The 15,365-nt window shown below is 39.0% G+C and overlaps 1 protein-coding gene across 6 annotated transcripts in view; it reads left to right on the top strand.

The window, feature by feature from the left end:
• ABI3BP (ABI family member 3 binding protein) overlaps nucleotides 1-15,365 on the top strand; it is a 165,093-nt gene that overhangs the window by 39,198 nt on the left and 110,530 nt on the right. For all 6 annotated transcript variants that reach the window (XM_054813851.1, XM_054813854.1, XM_054813856.1 and 3 more), the window contains exons 5-6: nucleotides 10,302-10,483; nucleotides 13,711-13,772. In XM_054813851.1, the coding sequence (XP_054669826.1) occupies nucleotides 10,302-10,483; nucleotides 13,711-13,772 (244 nt within the window). The remainder of the gene's footprint in view (nucleotides 1-10,301; nucleotides 10,484-13,710; nucleotides 13,773-15,365) is intronic.

The raw sequence follows: 15,365 nt of genomic DNA, 5'->3' as shown, positions 1-15,365 counted from the left end.
CAAATGGAAGAAGGAAGTTTACAGAATGTGGCAAAAAGGAACTGGCCACTTGGGAGGAATATAGGAACATTGGCAGAGTATGCAGGGATTCAGGCTAAGACCCACTTGGAATTAAATCTGGCAAGGAATGTCAAGAACAACAAGAAGGGCTTCTTCAAGTACATCAGTAGCAAAAGGAAGACTAGGGAAAATGTGGGCCTGCTCTTAAATGAGGTGGGTGACCTGGTGACGGATGATACAGAGGAGGCAGAGTTACTGAATGCCTTCTTTACTTCAGTCTTTACTGCTAAGACTGACCCTCAGGAATCCCAGACCCTGCGGGTAAGAGAGAAAGTGAGCAGCAAGGAAGACTTTCCCTTGGTCGAGGAGGATTGGGTTAGAGATCATTTAGGCAAACTTGATACCCACAAATCCATGGGCCCCGATGGGATGCACCCACGAGTGCTGAGGGAGCTGGCAGATGTTACTGCTGAGTCACTCTCTATCATCTTTGAAAGGTCATGGAGAACAGGAGAGGTGCCTGAGAACTGGAGGAAAGCCAGTGTCATTCCAGTCTTCAAAAAGGGCAAGAAGGAGGACCCTGGAAACTACAAGCCAGTCAGCTTCTCCTCCATCCCTGGAAAGGGGATGGAACAGCTCATTCTGGATGTCATCTCTAAGCATGTGGAGGAAGAAAAAGATTATTGGGAGTGGTCAGCATGGATTCACCAAGGGGAAATCACGCTTGACTAATCTGATAGCTTTCTATGATGGCATGACCAGCTGGGTGGATGAGGGGAGAGCAGTGGATGTTGTCTACCTCAACTTCAGCAAGGCTTTTAACACTGTCTCTCATAACATTCTCCTAAGCAAGCTTAGGAAGTGTGGTTTAGATGAGTGGACAGTGAGGTGGATTGAGAACTGGCTGAATGGCAGAGCTCAGAGGGTTGTGATAAGCAGCGCAGAGTCTAGTTGGGAGACCTGTCGCTGGTGGTGTGCCCCAGGGGTCAGTACTGGCTCGTCACGTCCAGCATATTCATCAGTGACCTGGATGAGAGGACGGAGTGTACCCTCGGCAAGTCTGCCGATGATACAAAACTGGGAGGAGCAGCTGACACACCCAAAGGCTGTGCTACCATTCAGAGAGACCTGGACAGGCTGGAAAGTTGGGCAGAGAGGAACCTAATGAAGTTCAACAAGGGCAAGTGTAGGGTCCTGCACCTAGGGAGGAATAACCCCAAGCACCAGCACAGGTTAGAGGTTGACTTGCTGGGAAGCAGCACTGCAGAGAAGGACTTGGGAGTCCTGGTTGACAACAAGCTCTCCATGAGCCAGCAATGTGCCATCATGGCCAAGAAGGCCAATGGTATCCTGGGGTGCATTAAGAAGAGTGTGGCCAGCAGGTTGAGGGAGGTTATCCTCCCCCTCTACTCTGCCCTGGTGAGGCCGCATCTGGAGTTCTGTGTTCAGTTCTGGGCTCCCCACAAACTACTGGAGAGAGTCCAGTGGAGGGATACGAGGACGATTAGGAGAGTGGAGCATCTCTCGTATGAGGAAAGGCTGAGAGAGCTGGGTCTGTTTAGCCTAGAGAAGACTGAGAGGGGATCTTATCAATGCTTATAAATATCTAAAAGGCGGGTGTCAAGAGGATGGGGCCAGATTCTTTTCAGTGGTGCCCAGTGACAGGACAAGGGGCAATGGGCACAAGCTGGAACACAGAAAGTTCCATCTGAACATGAGGAAAAACTTTTTTACTTTGGGGATGGCAGAGCCCTGGAACAGGCTGCCCAGAGAGGCTGTGGAGTCTCCTTCTGTGGAGATATTCAAAACCCACCTGGACGTGATCCTGTGTAACCTGCTCTATCAGCGGGGTTGCACTAGATGATCTCCAGAGATCCCTTCCAACCTCTACCATTCTGTGATTCTGTAACTTCTAATCTTTGACATCGGCAGTATGTGGCAATTATGACCTTTTAACTCAGTTCTGTTGGTTAATATCCCACCAAGCTTTAGATTTATAACTCTGTATGACCTGAAATGGAGTCACTGTTCTCAGCCTCAAGATTTTACCATCTCCGGATGGACATTAGGCTTTTGTACAAATGTTGCATAATAGAAGTTAGTTGAATATGTTACTGACTCAGAAGATGAAAACCATATGGAACAGCATGGCTCAGTTGGCCAAGATTTTTCCCTAGTATGAGTCTGACCTCAGTGGGATATTCCTTAGAATATCTGGTTTTGTGAGCAAATCAGTTTTGAGTAAGAGGTGCCATGTTCTCCAAAAGCATTGGTATCTCTTATTGCTTCAGTGAAATGATTGCTTGCTTATTGAGGGCACATAGTGTTGTTCTGTACCTAGGAAGGGCTTTTTAAGAAAATCCAATGAAGAAAAGGTTTCCCGTGCCATTTTTCGACAAACCATCATTTGGTTGCTTAACTCTCTAGAGACTAAGGGCATAAGTCAATAGAGTGCTACATATTTCCTGCAAGATAACCCCAAACCCTAATTCCTTGTGGAAGCAACTATAATCACTGCCATTTGTGTGGACCAAAGTTCTTTGCAAAGGTCAAATTTTAAAGCCTCCTTGAAGTGGCTGTCATCTCTGGTCAGAGCCTTAGCACTAGAATGCAAAAGAAAACAAAAAGACCCAAACAAAAAACCTGAAATGATTAGTTTTATGTAACTGATGAAAACTACGTAACACTAGAAGGGTTCCACCAACAATGTGGAGTTAGCTTTCTCAGCATCTTCTGTTTTCTGACACCAGTGTGAGGTGTAGTTGATGAGGGAGGATGGCAAAGTCATGATAACCTTCTGCACAGTCATGTTCAGTTCCTCTTTTTATGCTTCGAAGAGTAGTGAGACTTGTTTCCTCTCTGCCTTTCAGTGTTCAAACAACCATTAGTGGACAGAGCTGTCATAATAAACATACTGGGGCTATGTTTACTGTCCATTTAGGTCTGAAAAAGAGAGTATGGACTATTGTGTAGACTTTTCTTGGACTTTCCTTTGGTTAGAACAGCTCCACAGATCCCCAAATGGAGCAGGGCGTGAAAAAAAGAGGAGTTTGACCTTCTGGGCAAGGGGAGTTGGGGGAAGGAACAGAAAATATTTTTTCTATGCAAGAAAAAAATAGGTTTGTAGATAGAATGTAGATAGAATACTATATTTTATTGTATCATTTACTGTATTGAGTGGATTGTATAGAAAAACAAACACACTTTCAGATACATGTGAAATAGAAATTTAAAGCCTGAAGGTATGGGGTTTTTTTCATTGGATATATCTAACTTAAGAACTTTGACAAATTCACATTTATATTGTCTAAATTTGTTTGCCTGTGATTTAAATGTCTTAATGTCATATTTGCAAATAGTACAGATTTTGTGTTTTACTTAATTTGTATCTGATGCTTTCGAGTTAAAAAAAAAATAAAAATAAGTAGAGAGGGAAAACCAGAGAAAAATCTATACTTACTATTTATGTTGTACTGCATATACAAGTAGGGTTTTTTTAAACCCTAAATTCAGAAAGATATGTGCCTGCATCTCATTCTGTGCCTGTCTACAAATCTATGTCACTACACAGCTGCCAACTTAATCATACTTTGTGTTGCAGACATTAGAGAAGATGTATTTTAAACTTAGCAGAATTCCTTAAGGAAAACATACTGTAGCAAATAAGCTTTTTGAGTTTTGGATGCTTTTGAGTTACTGTTGTGGGAGTATATGTTGAAAGCTTGTTTAAAAATGGAAAGATTTGTTGGTGGTCAGCCTCTCATTCTTCAGAACCCCTAACTCTTCAATTCATTTCAGTCGTTCTACTAAAAAAAAAAATAAGTGGAAAAAGAAAAGAATGTTAGTTATCGTGTAAAAGTGAAAACTAAACTAGGAAGTGCTTTGCAAACTTAACTGGTAGTTATCAGCAATGTAACTCTTTCCATCATTTTATATATGTCAGTGTCTGTTACTTTAAAGTAAACCTAGCAACAGAAAGGAAACAATATAATCAACTTCATGTGCCAATTTGTGAAACACTCAGTATCTGAAAAATCATAGTTCAAACCATTTTTCTTTTACTACTTTCTAACACTAAATGGATGCTGCACTTCTAATGAAATCTAACTATAAGCAAATAAATAAATGTGTATGTCAATAGTCTTTTTTTTTTAAAGGTCTGATTACATTGCTATGCACAAAAGTGCAATCTTTTATCTACAACAAAACAAAATCACAGAGCAGGAATGTTCTTATATCTCCAAGGCTTAATTGTTTGTTTAGTGTTATGTGTGACTAAAATAGTTATGATTAAATTGTTTGGAGTTTTGGTTTGGATCTGGTTCCAAATAAACCCATGATATTTATACAAACTGACCTAGTCTGGAAATCTCATAAAACCATCTGCCTTATAAGATTTCCAGTATCTAATTGTTTGTGCCCAAATATTTGACTATTCAAGCATTTTCTGGGAATCTGGCTGAAAAGAGATTTGGTTAACAATTGGAAAAATAGCACTGGAATTCTTGGCCAGACAGTGTCATTCATGCTGATATATGAAAACTTAATGTTTTGCCTATTCATCCTAGAATTTTGCTTCTCTTAACAGCGAGTGAGATTTCCTTAATTTCAAAAGCAAAAACCCTGTGGGCTGCTTCTTTAAAATGGTCATCATATTTTGATTTTTTGTGTAATAAGAAGGCAGGCTCTAAGCTGAGAAAGAAAAGGTTTAACTGCCCTGCATTGTGAAATTTAAAAAACCCCAACTGTGTAAACTGGACATAGAAAGGATAGAAAAATTATTTTGTGTTGGGCTGATAGTCTTTTACATAGACTTGGCAGACACAGTAATCACTACAGTGGTTGGCCTATGGAGTAATATCATACTATTGTGACTTTTAATCATGAGATTGGTTTTGCTGCTTTTATTTCTGCCATTGTTTCACATTTTGTGTGCATCATAGGTGGAGGCGAGTGACGTCAGAATATTGTAAAAGAATACTTAAAGCTCTTTAATATGGAGAGAGTTTCAAGAATGCAAACATTAAACATATCATGGTGTTGCACAAATGCACATGGAGAGAGACTGTCTTGGCGAATGTAGGCTCTTTATTTCTTTCCTGTGGTTATTTTTTTTTCAGTTGGCTTTATTACAGCAATTAGCTCTGAGTGGAACAGTACCCCTCACCTGCTCATGACACCTTCTGTTGAAGTTGTTGCAGTTTATTATCCTTTCAGTTGTCTAGTAAAAAGGGAGGAGGTAAAATTTCTCTACAGTCCCCATGGTGGTTTGATTGGTGGTATCTTCTAATGAGTGAAACATGGCCTATTAGGGAGAGAGAGATTAATTTTTATGGAGCTTAACAAAAGAGCTCTAATGCTTTATAGAGTGCTAGCTGGAAAAGAAGTGAAGTGAACCCTGTAATCTTTTGATTAGTATTTGTTGTAAGTAGGTATACAAGTGCTATTCAATGAACGTTCTGATAAAATGTACCCTTTTCATATCGCCCACCAAAACAAATAAAGAATCAGAATTAAAAGCAGTTAAATATGGCAGGTCTTTGTATGTGCTGAGAATCTAGATTTAAAAAAATTCTTAGTGTAACTGGTTGTGCCACCTCCTTACTGAAACATCAGACTAGCAGTCACAGCTGTGGACAATATTCCTGGGACTGTTCAAATTACGTTTTCCTTGAATAGTGTATTACTTTCATAGTAGCTATTAGTGCCCTGCAATATGCAATCAGTTTTTCATATTCTTACCTCACAGGGAGAATGGGAAGCGTTTTATCTGAGAAACAGCGTAGCGTACCTTTCCCCTCTATGTGATTGTGGCTGTACTTCACTTCAGCCTGCCTTCAGTCATTTTTTGGGGGAATCTATACAGAGTTTTCTGTTAATGTTTGCAATCCAGGAGAAGCAGTTTTGCAGCTTCTGATACACATAGCATGCCAGCTCCGCAAATTTTGTGTGTGTGTCACTGCCACAAGGGGATGGATATATATGAGTGGTGATTGGATTTTACTGCTTTCTTGTGTCTTCAATTATATGCGTTGATTGTTTGATATCGTATTTTTTCTGAAAGGAATGTTTGAAAAAGGGAGAAATAAAAATGACAACCAAATTTAATCAGTAGAATGTTCTCAGGCAGGCACTGAAATTGCACTGCATCTGACAGCTTATTGGTCTGATTTAACAATGAATTGTTGTTCTTTAATGACAAAACTTGGTGTTTCTGTATTCATACTCTATAAACAAATGATCGAATTTCCCCAAAAGTGCATGTTGTTTACAATTTGGATATTCTTAATACTCAAATGATTGTGACTTGCAAATTGTTAACTGGAACTTCATTTTGGTTGCTTTTTATTGAAATAGTTGAGAAATTCTGTCATTACAGTCAGTGTTTTTAGTACTCGTTGTGGCAGGTTTCCACTGAAATAATTAGACCCTTGGTGAAGTTTTTACAGGCTTGGAAATCTTGGCATTGAGAGCATATTTCTTCTATGTTATATTTTTCTATTTCTAATGGCATAGCTTGACACAATTATGAAAATCTTGTCAGATTTGTTAGTAGTTTTGAATTTTAGTGAAAGATGTTTTTTGACATGCAAGTCTTGTCAGTATTTTAATTCATGTTATGGAGAAGGAATTTGCAGGTGTGGAGACAGTATTCCAAAATAGAACATTTTCTGCAGTAAAAGCAAGTGGAAGCAGCCACTTAAAAGCCTATTTGTTATGAACAAGTTTTGGATGGGTTTTTTTCCTTCTCCTTTCAGATGCAGCAATTAATTTAGACTGTTAAGTAACTGAAATGCATCAGTATACTGTTTTATTTCTATTGCATAACAATCACTTTATTTCTATCCCATTCAACTAAAACAGGTAGGAAAATGTTAGGATGAAGACAAAAACAAATGACATTTCCACTTTCAGGCAAGCTGCGAACAAGGTGACGACTTCTACTTGTGATTCACATTTTGATCATAGTTCTATCTATACCTATTCTAAATCTCTTACCAAATAACTGTATGGGGTCCAGGAGGATGCATTTATGTTGCAGCTGGGATTTGTTTATTACTGTTATGTCCTTTGCAAGGTAGTGACAGAGATTTCAAGTAAGCTTTTCTGGTCTGTTAATGTCTGTGTGGTTATGTATGAAAGGATTAACACGATAAGATTATGGAGCAGACCCTCCCGGAGACTATGCTTAGGCACACAGAAGATAAGGAGGTGATTGGTGACAGCCAACACAGCTTCACTAAGGGCAAATTGTGCCTGACAAGCTTGGTGGCCTTCTATGATGGGGTTATAGCGTCGGTGGATAAGGAAAGGGCAGCTGACGTCATCTACCTGGACTTGTGCAAGGCATTTGCCACTGTCCCGCATGACATCCTGGTCTCTAAATTGGAGAGACATGGATTCAATGGATGGACCACTCGGTGGATAAGGAATTGGCTGGATGGTCGCACTGGAAGAGTTGTGATCAACGGCTCAATGTCCAAGTGGAGAACGGTGACAAGTGGCGTTCCTCAGGGGTCGGTACTGGGACTGGCACTGTTCAACATCTTTATCAGCAGCATGGACAATGGGATCAAGCGCACCCTCAGCAAGTTTGCTGACAACACCAAGCTGTGTGGTGTGGTCGACACGCTGGAGGGAAGGGATGCCATCCAGAGGGACCTTGACAGGCTGGAGAGGTGGGCCCGTGCGAACCGCATGAAGTTCAACAAGGCCAAGTGCAAGGTCCTGCACGTGGGTCGGCACAATCCCAAGCACAACTATAGGCTGGGCGACAAATGGATTGAGAGCAGCCCTGAGGAGAAGAAAGACTTGGGGGTATTGATTGATGAGAAGCTCAACGTGAGCCGGGGGTGTGCGCTTGCAGCCCAGAAAGCCAACCGTGTCCTGGGCTGCATCAAAAGAGGCGTGTGACCAGCAGGTCGAGGGAGGTGATCCTGCCCCTCTACTCTGCTCCTGTGAGACCCCACCTGGAGTACTGCGTCCGGCTCTGGGGGCCCCAGTACAGGAGGGACATGGAGCTGTTGGAGCGAGTCCAGAGGAGGGCCACGAAGCTGATCAGAGGGCTGGAGCACCTCTCCTGTGAGGACAGGCTGAGAGAGTTGGGGTTGTTCAGCCTGGAGAAGAGAAGGCTCTGGGGAGATCTAATTGCGGCTTCCCAGTACCTGAAGGGGCCTACAGGAAAGCTGGAGAGGGACTGTTTATGAGGGAGTGCAGTGACAGGACAAGGGGGAATGGGTTTAAGCTGAAGGAGGGTCGATTTAGATGTTAGAAAGAAATTCTTCACTGTGAGGGTGGTGAGGCACTGGAACAGGTTGCCCAGAGAGGCTGTGGATGCCCCCTCCCTGGAAGTGTTTAAGGCCAGGTTGGATGGGGCTTTGGGCAACGTTGTCTAGTGGAGGGTGTCCCTGCCCGCAGCAGGGGGGTTGGAACTAGGTGATGTTTGAGGTCCCTTCCAACCCAAACCATTCTATGATTCTGTAAAGGAGGAGAAATTGTCGTCATTTTAATGTTGCCAATAATTTCTTGTTAAAAACTTTCTTTGTCCGTCCAGCTGGTAGTTAGATTGCTTGACATAGGAAATTTGAGTAGATCACAGAAGGATACAGATTATTACTTGATACAGGAATCGATAAGAAGAGAGAGGATATTCACTACTTACCTTATTTCTTTCCTTTCCAAGGTGTGGGTTAGACTATGGCTTATTTTGAACGCAAAGTAGTACAGCTACTGAAGAGACGTTTCACATTGTTATGTGAAACAACATAAATCTTAATTTTGTTACCTGGCAGAATACCTGAATGAGCTGAATTGTAGCAGCTAAAACAGTAGAATCTATATTTTGGTGCCAAGAAAACAAATTTGACAGTTATGAGATAAAATGTGGAAACAAAATGAATCTTTGTGTATGAAAATATGTCCTATGATTGATACTTGCTTTGTCTTAGGTCATGTTTTAATAACGAAGTAGGAATTTCCCTGTACTTGGCAGTCATCTTTCACATACACTCTGGAAGTGCTCTTCTGTAACTGGCAAAAGCAGCTTTATGCATTGAGAGTATTATATTTGGTCCGTTAAGTCATTTTAACCTGGACCTTACAACTTGATACCTTTTCAGTTGATTAAAGAACTTCTTTAGGTTGTTTTCTTAAGGTCCTTCCCTTTCTCTCCTTATCTTTTCCTATATCATACCTGGATTAAATTTCCCAGCCCAAATTTCTTTTTCTTTTGCTTCTGAATCATTCTTGAGCACGTACCTGGGGTTTTAGAGTTGTGTTTCTTTTATGGCCTTAATTTGCTTTATTGAAGTGTGGAAAAATACAATTGGATGGAATTAATCCTTTTTCAGCTGATGTAAGCATAAGATGGATATGGACAATGGCTAGCTTTATTTATCTTATGTGTAACAATTTTTAGTAATATTTGGAATAAAAAGTTGCCAGACCTCTCTGAAATTTGTTTTTACAAAAACAGAACACCCCACCCCCTTCTGGCAGTGAAACATTATGTGTATTGAAAAGAGACTGTAGCAGGCAGTGGAGTTCTTGTGCTGTGAATCTCACCGTTTGCATTGCCTTGTTTTATACTGGTTAGCATTGCAGTCATACTTTTTCAGGGTGGTGCTGCTTGATTGAATTGGGCAATTTCTGTAGAAATGTTTTTAAATTTCATAATCTGTTAGCATTCATCGCGTTATTGATTTAAACTGCTGAAAGTAAAGTCTTGGTTTACTTTCTTGTTTGCAGTGTGGGCAATGCATAATGGGATCACTGAATGAGGAATGTATTATATAAATGTCAACTATTACTGGTTTTCCCTAGAGAATATTTCTGGACTACTTTTGAGGGGAACACCTTCCCCTGGACAGATATAGAAGATTTTGAGAAATTGGTCAAGGCTTCCTGACTAATAGACTCATGATTCAATTGACTAGTTCTGGCATATGTCAGAATCACAGAAACTACTTGCAAAATGAGCTTGCAGTTTGTGGACAGAACCACACACACGTGGTTGTTTGTGAATATGGAGACTGTTCTTTTCCTCTTTGTGTAATTCTCCTAATGTCAGGGTCTGTATGATGGGGAACATATACATATCTAGGAGATGACTGGGCTAGCACTACATTTGCAGGGAAGATATGCTGGATTTTCTGATACTTGGTAACCATAAGGGGCCAGAAAGAACAAGAACTCAATGGTGGGTAGAAATAATTTTAGCAATACCTAACAAAAATGGTTGTGGTGAGCTTCTTTGTGAAGATTTTTTTTATTTTTATTATTCCTTTTATTTTGTCGAGCAGGTTCTATACAGTTCGCTACAGAGAAAAGGATAAAGACAAGAAATGGGTTTTTCAGCTTTGCCCAGTTACAGAAACAGTGGTGGACAATCTGAAGCCAAACACAGTTTATGAGTTTGGAGTTAAAGACAACGTAGAGGATAGTATTTGGAGCAAGACTTTCAATCATAAGACAGTGCTGTCTAGTAAGTATTTGGCAATAATCAAATAACTACTCAGTTTGACAGTATTTTTTTCATCTATTGTGGTATTACTTAAAGTAAGCTACTTATCAGGCTTTCATTGTTTAAAAGATATTCCTTATGTCCCTAACAAATTCTTTTAGGAATTGATGAAACTAGAAATAGTTTGTGTTTGAAAAACTGCCACCTACTCTTCCGAAGGTTGTTCTCTTCTCCTTGCAAATAGTAAAGGATCTGCTGCAGGTTGGTAGAACTCTAACAGTGATTACTTTAGATACGCATAAAGTGTTGAGTATGTATGTTTATACTTCTGACTGGATTCCAAGCTTTTTCCTTGACCCTTGAATAAGAAGATCATTACTAATTTGAGTTGATGGAAAGTATTATCCTTGTTTGAATCTTTTGTATTTGCTTTGACATTCAAACTGGTTAAAAGCTAGACAGGCCCTGTCCTATCCAGCATGCATCACAATTGGCCCTTTATGACTCTGCAGGAAAGTTGATTTTGAAGCTAATTTTTAGTCAAGGGATTATATAAATTGTGTTTGAAGCATATGTTCCCATGTTCTCTCTCTTTTGTTTGGGTTTTCATGGAGGCAGTGTATAGCATCTCTGGCTGTTCTTTCAGTCATATTTTAAGCTTTTTCTCCAAAGTCCCAAGAAAATGCAGGCAAAGTGACATCAAATTAAGCCTTGGAAAAACATGTACTACTCAAAGAATCACTGCTATCAGTGGAGGAAACAGGCAGCAGCAGAGTCTTCCTCCTTTTAAAGAGAGGAAGAGAGGACTTAAAAGACATTGTACAATATCATTTATTTTTCCTAAAGCATTTACATAAACCATGATTTCTGAGCATGATGTTGGTCAGAAGATGCTGCAAACTCCTATGCTCAGTATTTCTAACTTGACTTGAAATGTGAAGAATGGGAATTCTCCTAAGACAGCCTTATCCAGATAAGATTTCCAACTGAAATTTGATTTGGACCTCAGTTTCAAGTTGTAGGCAATTTACCCAACTCAATATACTTGAGGATAAGGGAGGAGAGCAGTAGGATGGCTTGTAAAACTCACTGCAAAAGCCCTCATATTTCCTAATAAAGAACTTTGCTGGCCTTCATCATAAATTAGAAAGCTGTAACTTTGAAGTACCTGCCCAGTGCCAATAGAATCATTTCAGCAGTCCAGAATAATGCCATCGTTATACCATGAGCTTAAAGTGGAGAATGGTGGTAGTCTTTACCAATACCTGCCTCACAAAAAGAAACTCTGCTTCACAGCTCTAAAGGCTTACTAAATGGCTGGTTTTCCTACATTCTAAAAATTTTAAAAGTCACCTGTAGAGCAAATGCAGAATATATTTGAGCACTTAAAATAGGAGGGAGTGAAGAGTTCATAGTACTTACAGTTTAATACTGTGTTCGAGACTGATTGAAATGTCCACTGGCATCACCAAATTTGCTCTTTCTATATAATATATTTCTAAATGCTGTTTCTTACAGGAACTGTACATTTTTAATAGGCCAGAAGAATCATTCTTGCAAGTTATGGAGACAGATTGAGTTGGGTTGAAAATACTGTCTTGTAAGAGTTTGCATTCTATTGAGATGAAATTTCTTTTTCCTAGAACGTAGACTTTTGTATTCAGTGGGTACTTCTGCAGCAACTAAATCCAGGGAGCTTGCTATTACCCTGTACGTCTATGTTCTGGTCTACTGATAATGTGTCTTGTAATCGGAAAGTTGGCAGCACCTTTCAGAGTCAAGCCTTTCATACTGACAGTGCGTAGTAGGTAGATACAGAAACTCTGGGCAGTAAACAGAGAGTAAACATTTATTATAGATTTGTAACTATCTATCTGCATAGGAGTTTACCAATCAGCACAAATGGCCACTTTTTTTCTGTTTTAACTTACTGTCTTGTAGCAATTCAAGGTCTTTTCATATATTAAGAAGCATCTCAACCTAAACTAAACATCCTTCACTGAAAATTTTCTTTACTCACCAAAGAATATATAAATGACTATAAACAGAAATTCCTGTTGCATGTTCTTGTATTTGTTGAATCCAGAGGCCAAATTTTTGTTATATACTAAACATGTTGGGAGGGGTTGAGAGTCTGGTTTTAATTTGTGATTTGAGGAAGACATAAAAGGCATGGCAAATTTTCAACATTTATTTAACCAAAATATATCAAAAGAGATGAAAGTAGATTATTTCTGACCATCTTAACATGATTTTCTCATGAAGTCAGTGTGAAACTTTTGTCAGTTTTCCCTTGTCTTTAGGCCAATAGTAGGTCCTGTTCCTGAGAAGTATCAAGCACTTTGAAAGATTTTTTTCAGGATAGTGTGTCAACTTAAATGTCTCTCAATTGATATATCTTTATAGTTGAATTTTTTTCTATTGCTTATCTGTTTGGGGTGGAATTGTGAAGAAATATGATAGCATCTAGCTTGCTTCTTGTTTACACACCTGTCAATGCAAGGGGAGCAGAAAAGGGTAAATGTGGAAGATGTAGACAAAGTTTGAAGCATCATGCCAGAATGTAAGAGTTGCTGGGAGGAACTGTTTCTCCTCCGTACTTAACAGCTGCATCACAAGAAACTTCTAATACGAAGGAGCTAAGAGGAAAAACCTAAGAGAAAAATCTCAAAGATTAAATCCATGAGTTACTGTGTTCATATGTTGAGATAAAAGAAACCATGTCAGACCCAAAGAGAAGTGACATGCCTACTCTGTATTGCCAGTGCTAAATATGTATTTCTTTTAGAACAATACACTTAAAAGCAAGACTGTTGGAGACCTTAAAACATGCTGCTTTTAGCCAGTCCTAGTACCATCCTGACAGATAGAAAGCAGAAATTCCTCTGTCAAGTTTCTTCCTTGCATATTAATGTTGTGGTTACATTAAATTAATTAAAGAATCCTCTTAGTCACCTCCGACTTCTCCTTAGTAAGTCCCAACGACCACCTCAGCTCTTTTACCCTGTGTTGTAGAGCAACAAGAATAAGTTTCATTTCCTCTCTGTCAAAATGTGAAGAGGCAGCTTTGTAGATGAATTAATTAATCTGGAGAAACAGGACCAAACACAACTGATGTGTTTTTATACCTTACTATTAAGTTTCCTAACTTTCTTGGTTATTGAAAAAGGTGAATAAACTTGGTTTGTTTTGCTTTGGACAAAACAAAAAGTAATTCTGTGTATTTATTTCTCTTTCTGTCAAATCAGATAAAAAAGTAAACGGACAACTCCAGAATATGTACAAGTTGGTACCTAATTCCCAAACACAGGTATGCAAAACAGTCATCTTTTTTATACCAGATTTGTATATTGCATGGTCAAATTTTTGCTTCTCTGTTAAATTGAGAAAGAGATTACGGCCACAAATTGCCAATATAAAAAAAATCTGTTAAATCTAAGACTAGATAACTGTATGGAGAAGTGTTTATATGTGTGGATTGATAAAATTATTGTGAACTGTAGTGGAGATGATTACATATATTGATTCCAGTTTAATAAAGATGAAGCTGATGGTTTCCATGTGTGGATTCTAAACATTAAAATTTGCTTATCCCTTTGTAGTAGTCAGATTTGTTAAACTATGATATTTGTGGTGGTCAGTTAATTTTGTGATAAGGTAATGCTCTTATCTTAGCGTAATCTTGTATATACTCAGGTCTTCTAAAATCATTAGTCATCCCATTGAATTCACTGATAGTTGTCATATGTGAGGCAAGTGTTTGCAGAACCAGAGGGAGCTGGAAAGGGCAAGCTAATTTGCTTATTGAGGTTGCTAGGCAGTTCATTAAATCCTTGCAGGTGGCAAGGTAGAATTTTTTACTGTTTCATCAAAGCATTTGAAGATTTTTGTAAATAAATACCAATATTTGTTCATTTCCTCATTTTTTTTCTCATTTGGCATTTGCCATAACAGCTATCAAGTAAGCACGTGTGGGTTTCATATGTTCATGGATTCACATACAGAGATACTTTTTGCTTCTAAGAGCTAAACCAGAAATGATGGATCTGTAGATTGAACCTGTTAGTAGACTAGTTTTAATACAGTGAAAAGTAGACATTTTATTAATAACTTTTGAGCATTACCTCCTCTACTGTAAGATCAAATCGGTTTCTTCATATTTCCTTTCCTTAATTTTTCATCAAAGTGCAAGTTTCCCAAGAAAAGTTCTAGAAATCGTTGTTATTTCAGACATTTTAATGGGTTGACTCATGAATGATAATTATTATAAGGGAACAATCCGTTCTTCACAATTCTGTTATGTCTCTGATTTTCCAAGTGTTTTCTTGGTAGGAAATGGTCATGTATGATTTCTCATTGTTCACTCTTTGTTTCATACAATATTGTAAACAGTCTGTAATTATCAGACCTGGAATTCCTTCGGGAATCAAACCACAGCCCATCACATACATTTTCTTATAGGAAAAATTAGGTATTCATTTAGGACAGTAATACTTTAATTACAGCATTACCTACTTAGAGCAGTATAATGCTTAGGTTATTGGAAACACAGTCATGTCTCTCATGCAAGAGGAGATGTTTTATCTGCGAGTAATATGAAGCCAGTTGATTAGATACTCAGGAAGGTGCTCATTTCATTATGTTGTTGATGAAATAAAGTTTACTGTTCTTCCCATTGGTCCCATAAGCATGTTTAAAGTTACATGTGGCAGCCCAAAACCAGGTAATTCATTCTGGCATCTGGAGTGCAAGCTGAGTTCTTTTCTTCCTCTTAGCAAACCCTGTGTGCCAGGACCCTGACTCTGTTATGCTGCTTCTGTGGAAGCAGGGATTCTGTTTATGCAAGAGAAGTCCTGAGAAAGTGAGCTAAAACAGTTTTCCAAATATTTGCACAGCTTAAGCA

This window comes from Grus americana, chromosome 1 (genome assembly GCF_028858705.1).
Source record: "Grus americana isolate bGruAme1 chromosome 1, bGruAme1.mat, whole genome shotgun sequence".
NCBI classification, from domain to species: domain Eukaryota; kingdom Metazoa; phylum Chordata; class Aves; order Gruiformes; family Gruidae; genus Grus; species Grus americana.
Note: the sequence above shows the minus strand (reverse complement) of the source record. Positions and strands in the feature narration are given on the sequence as shown.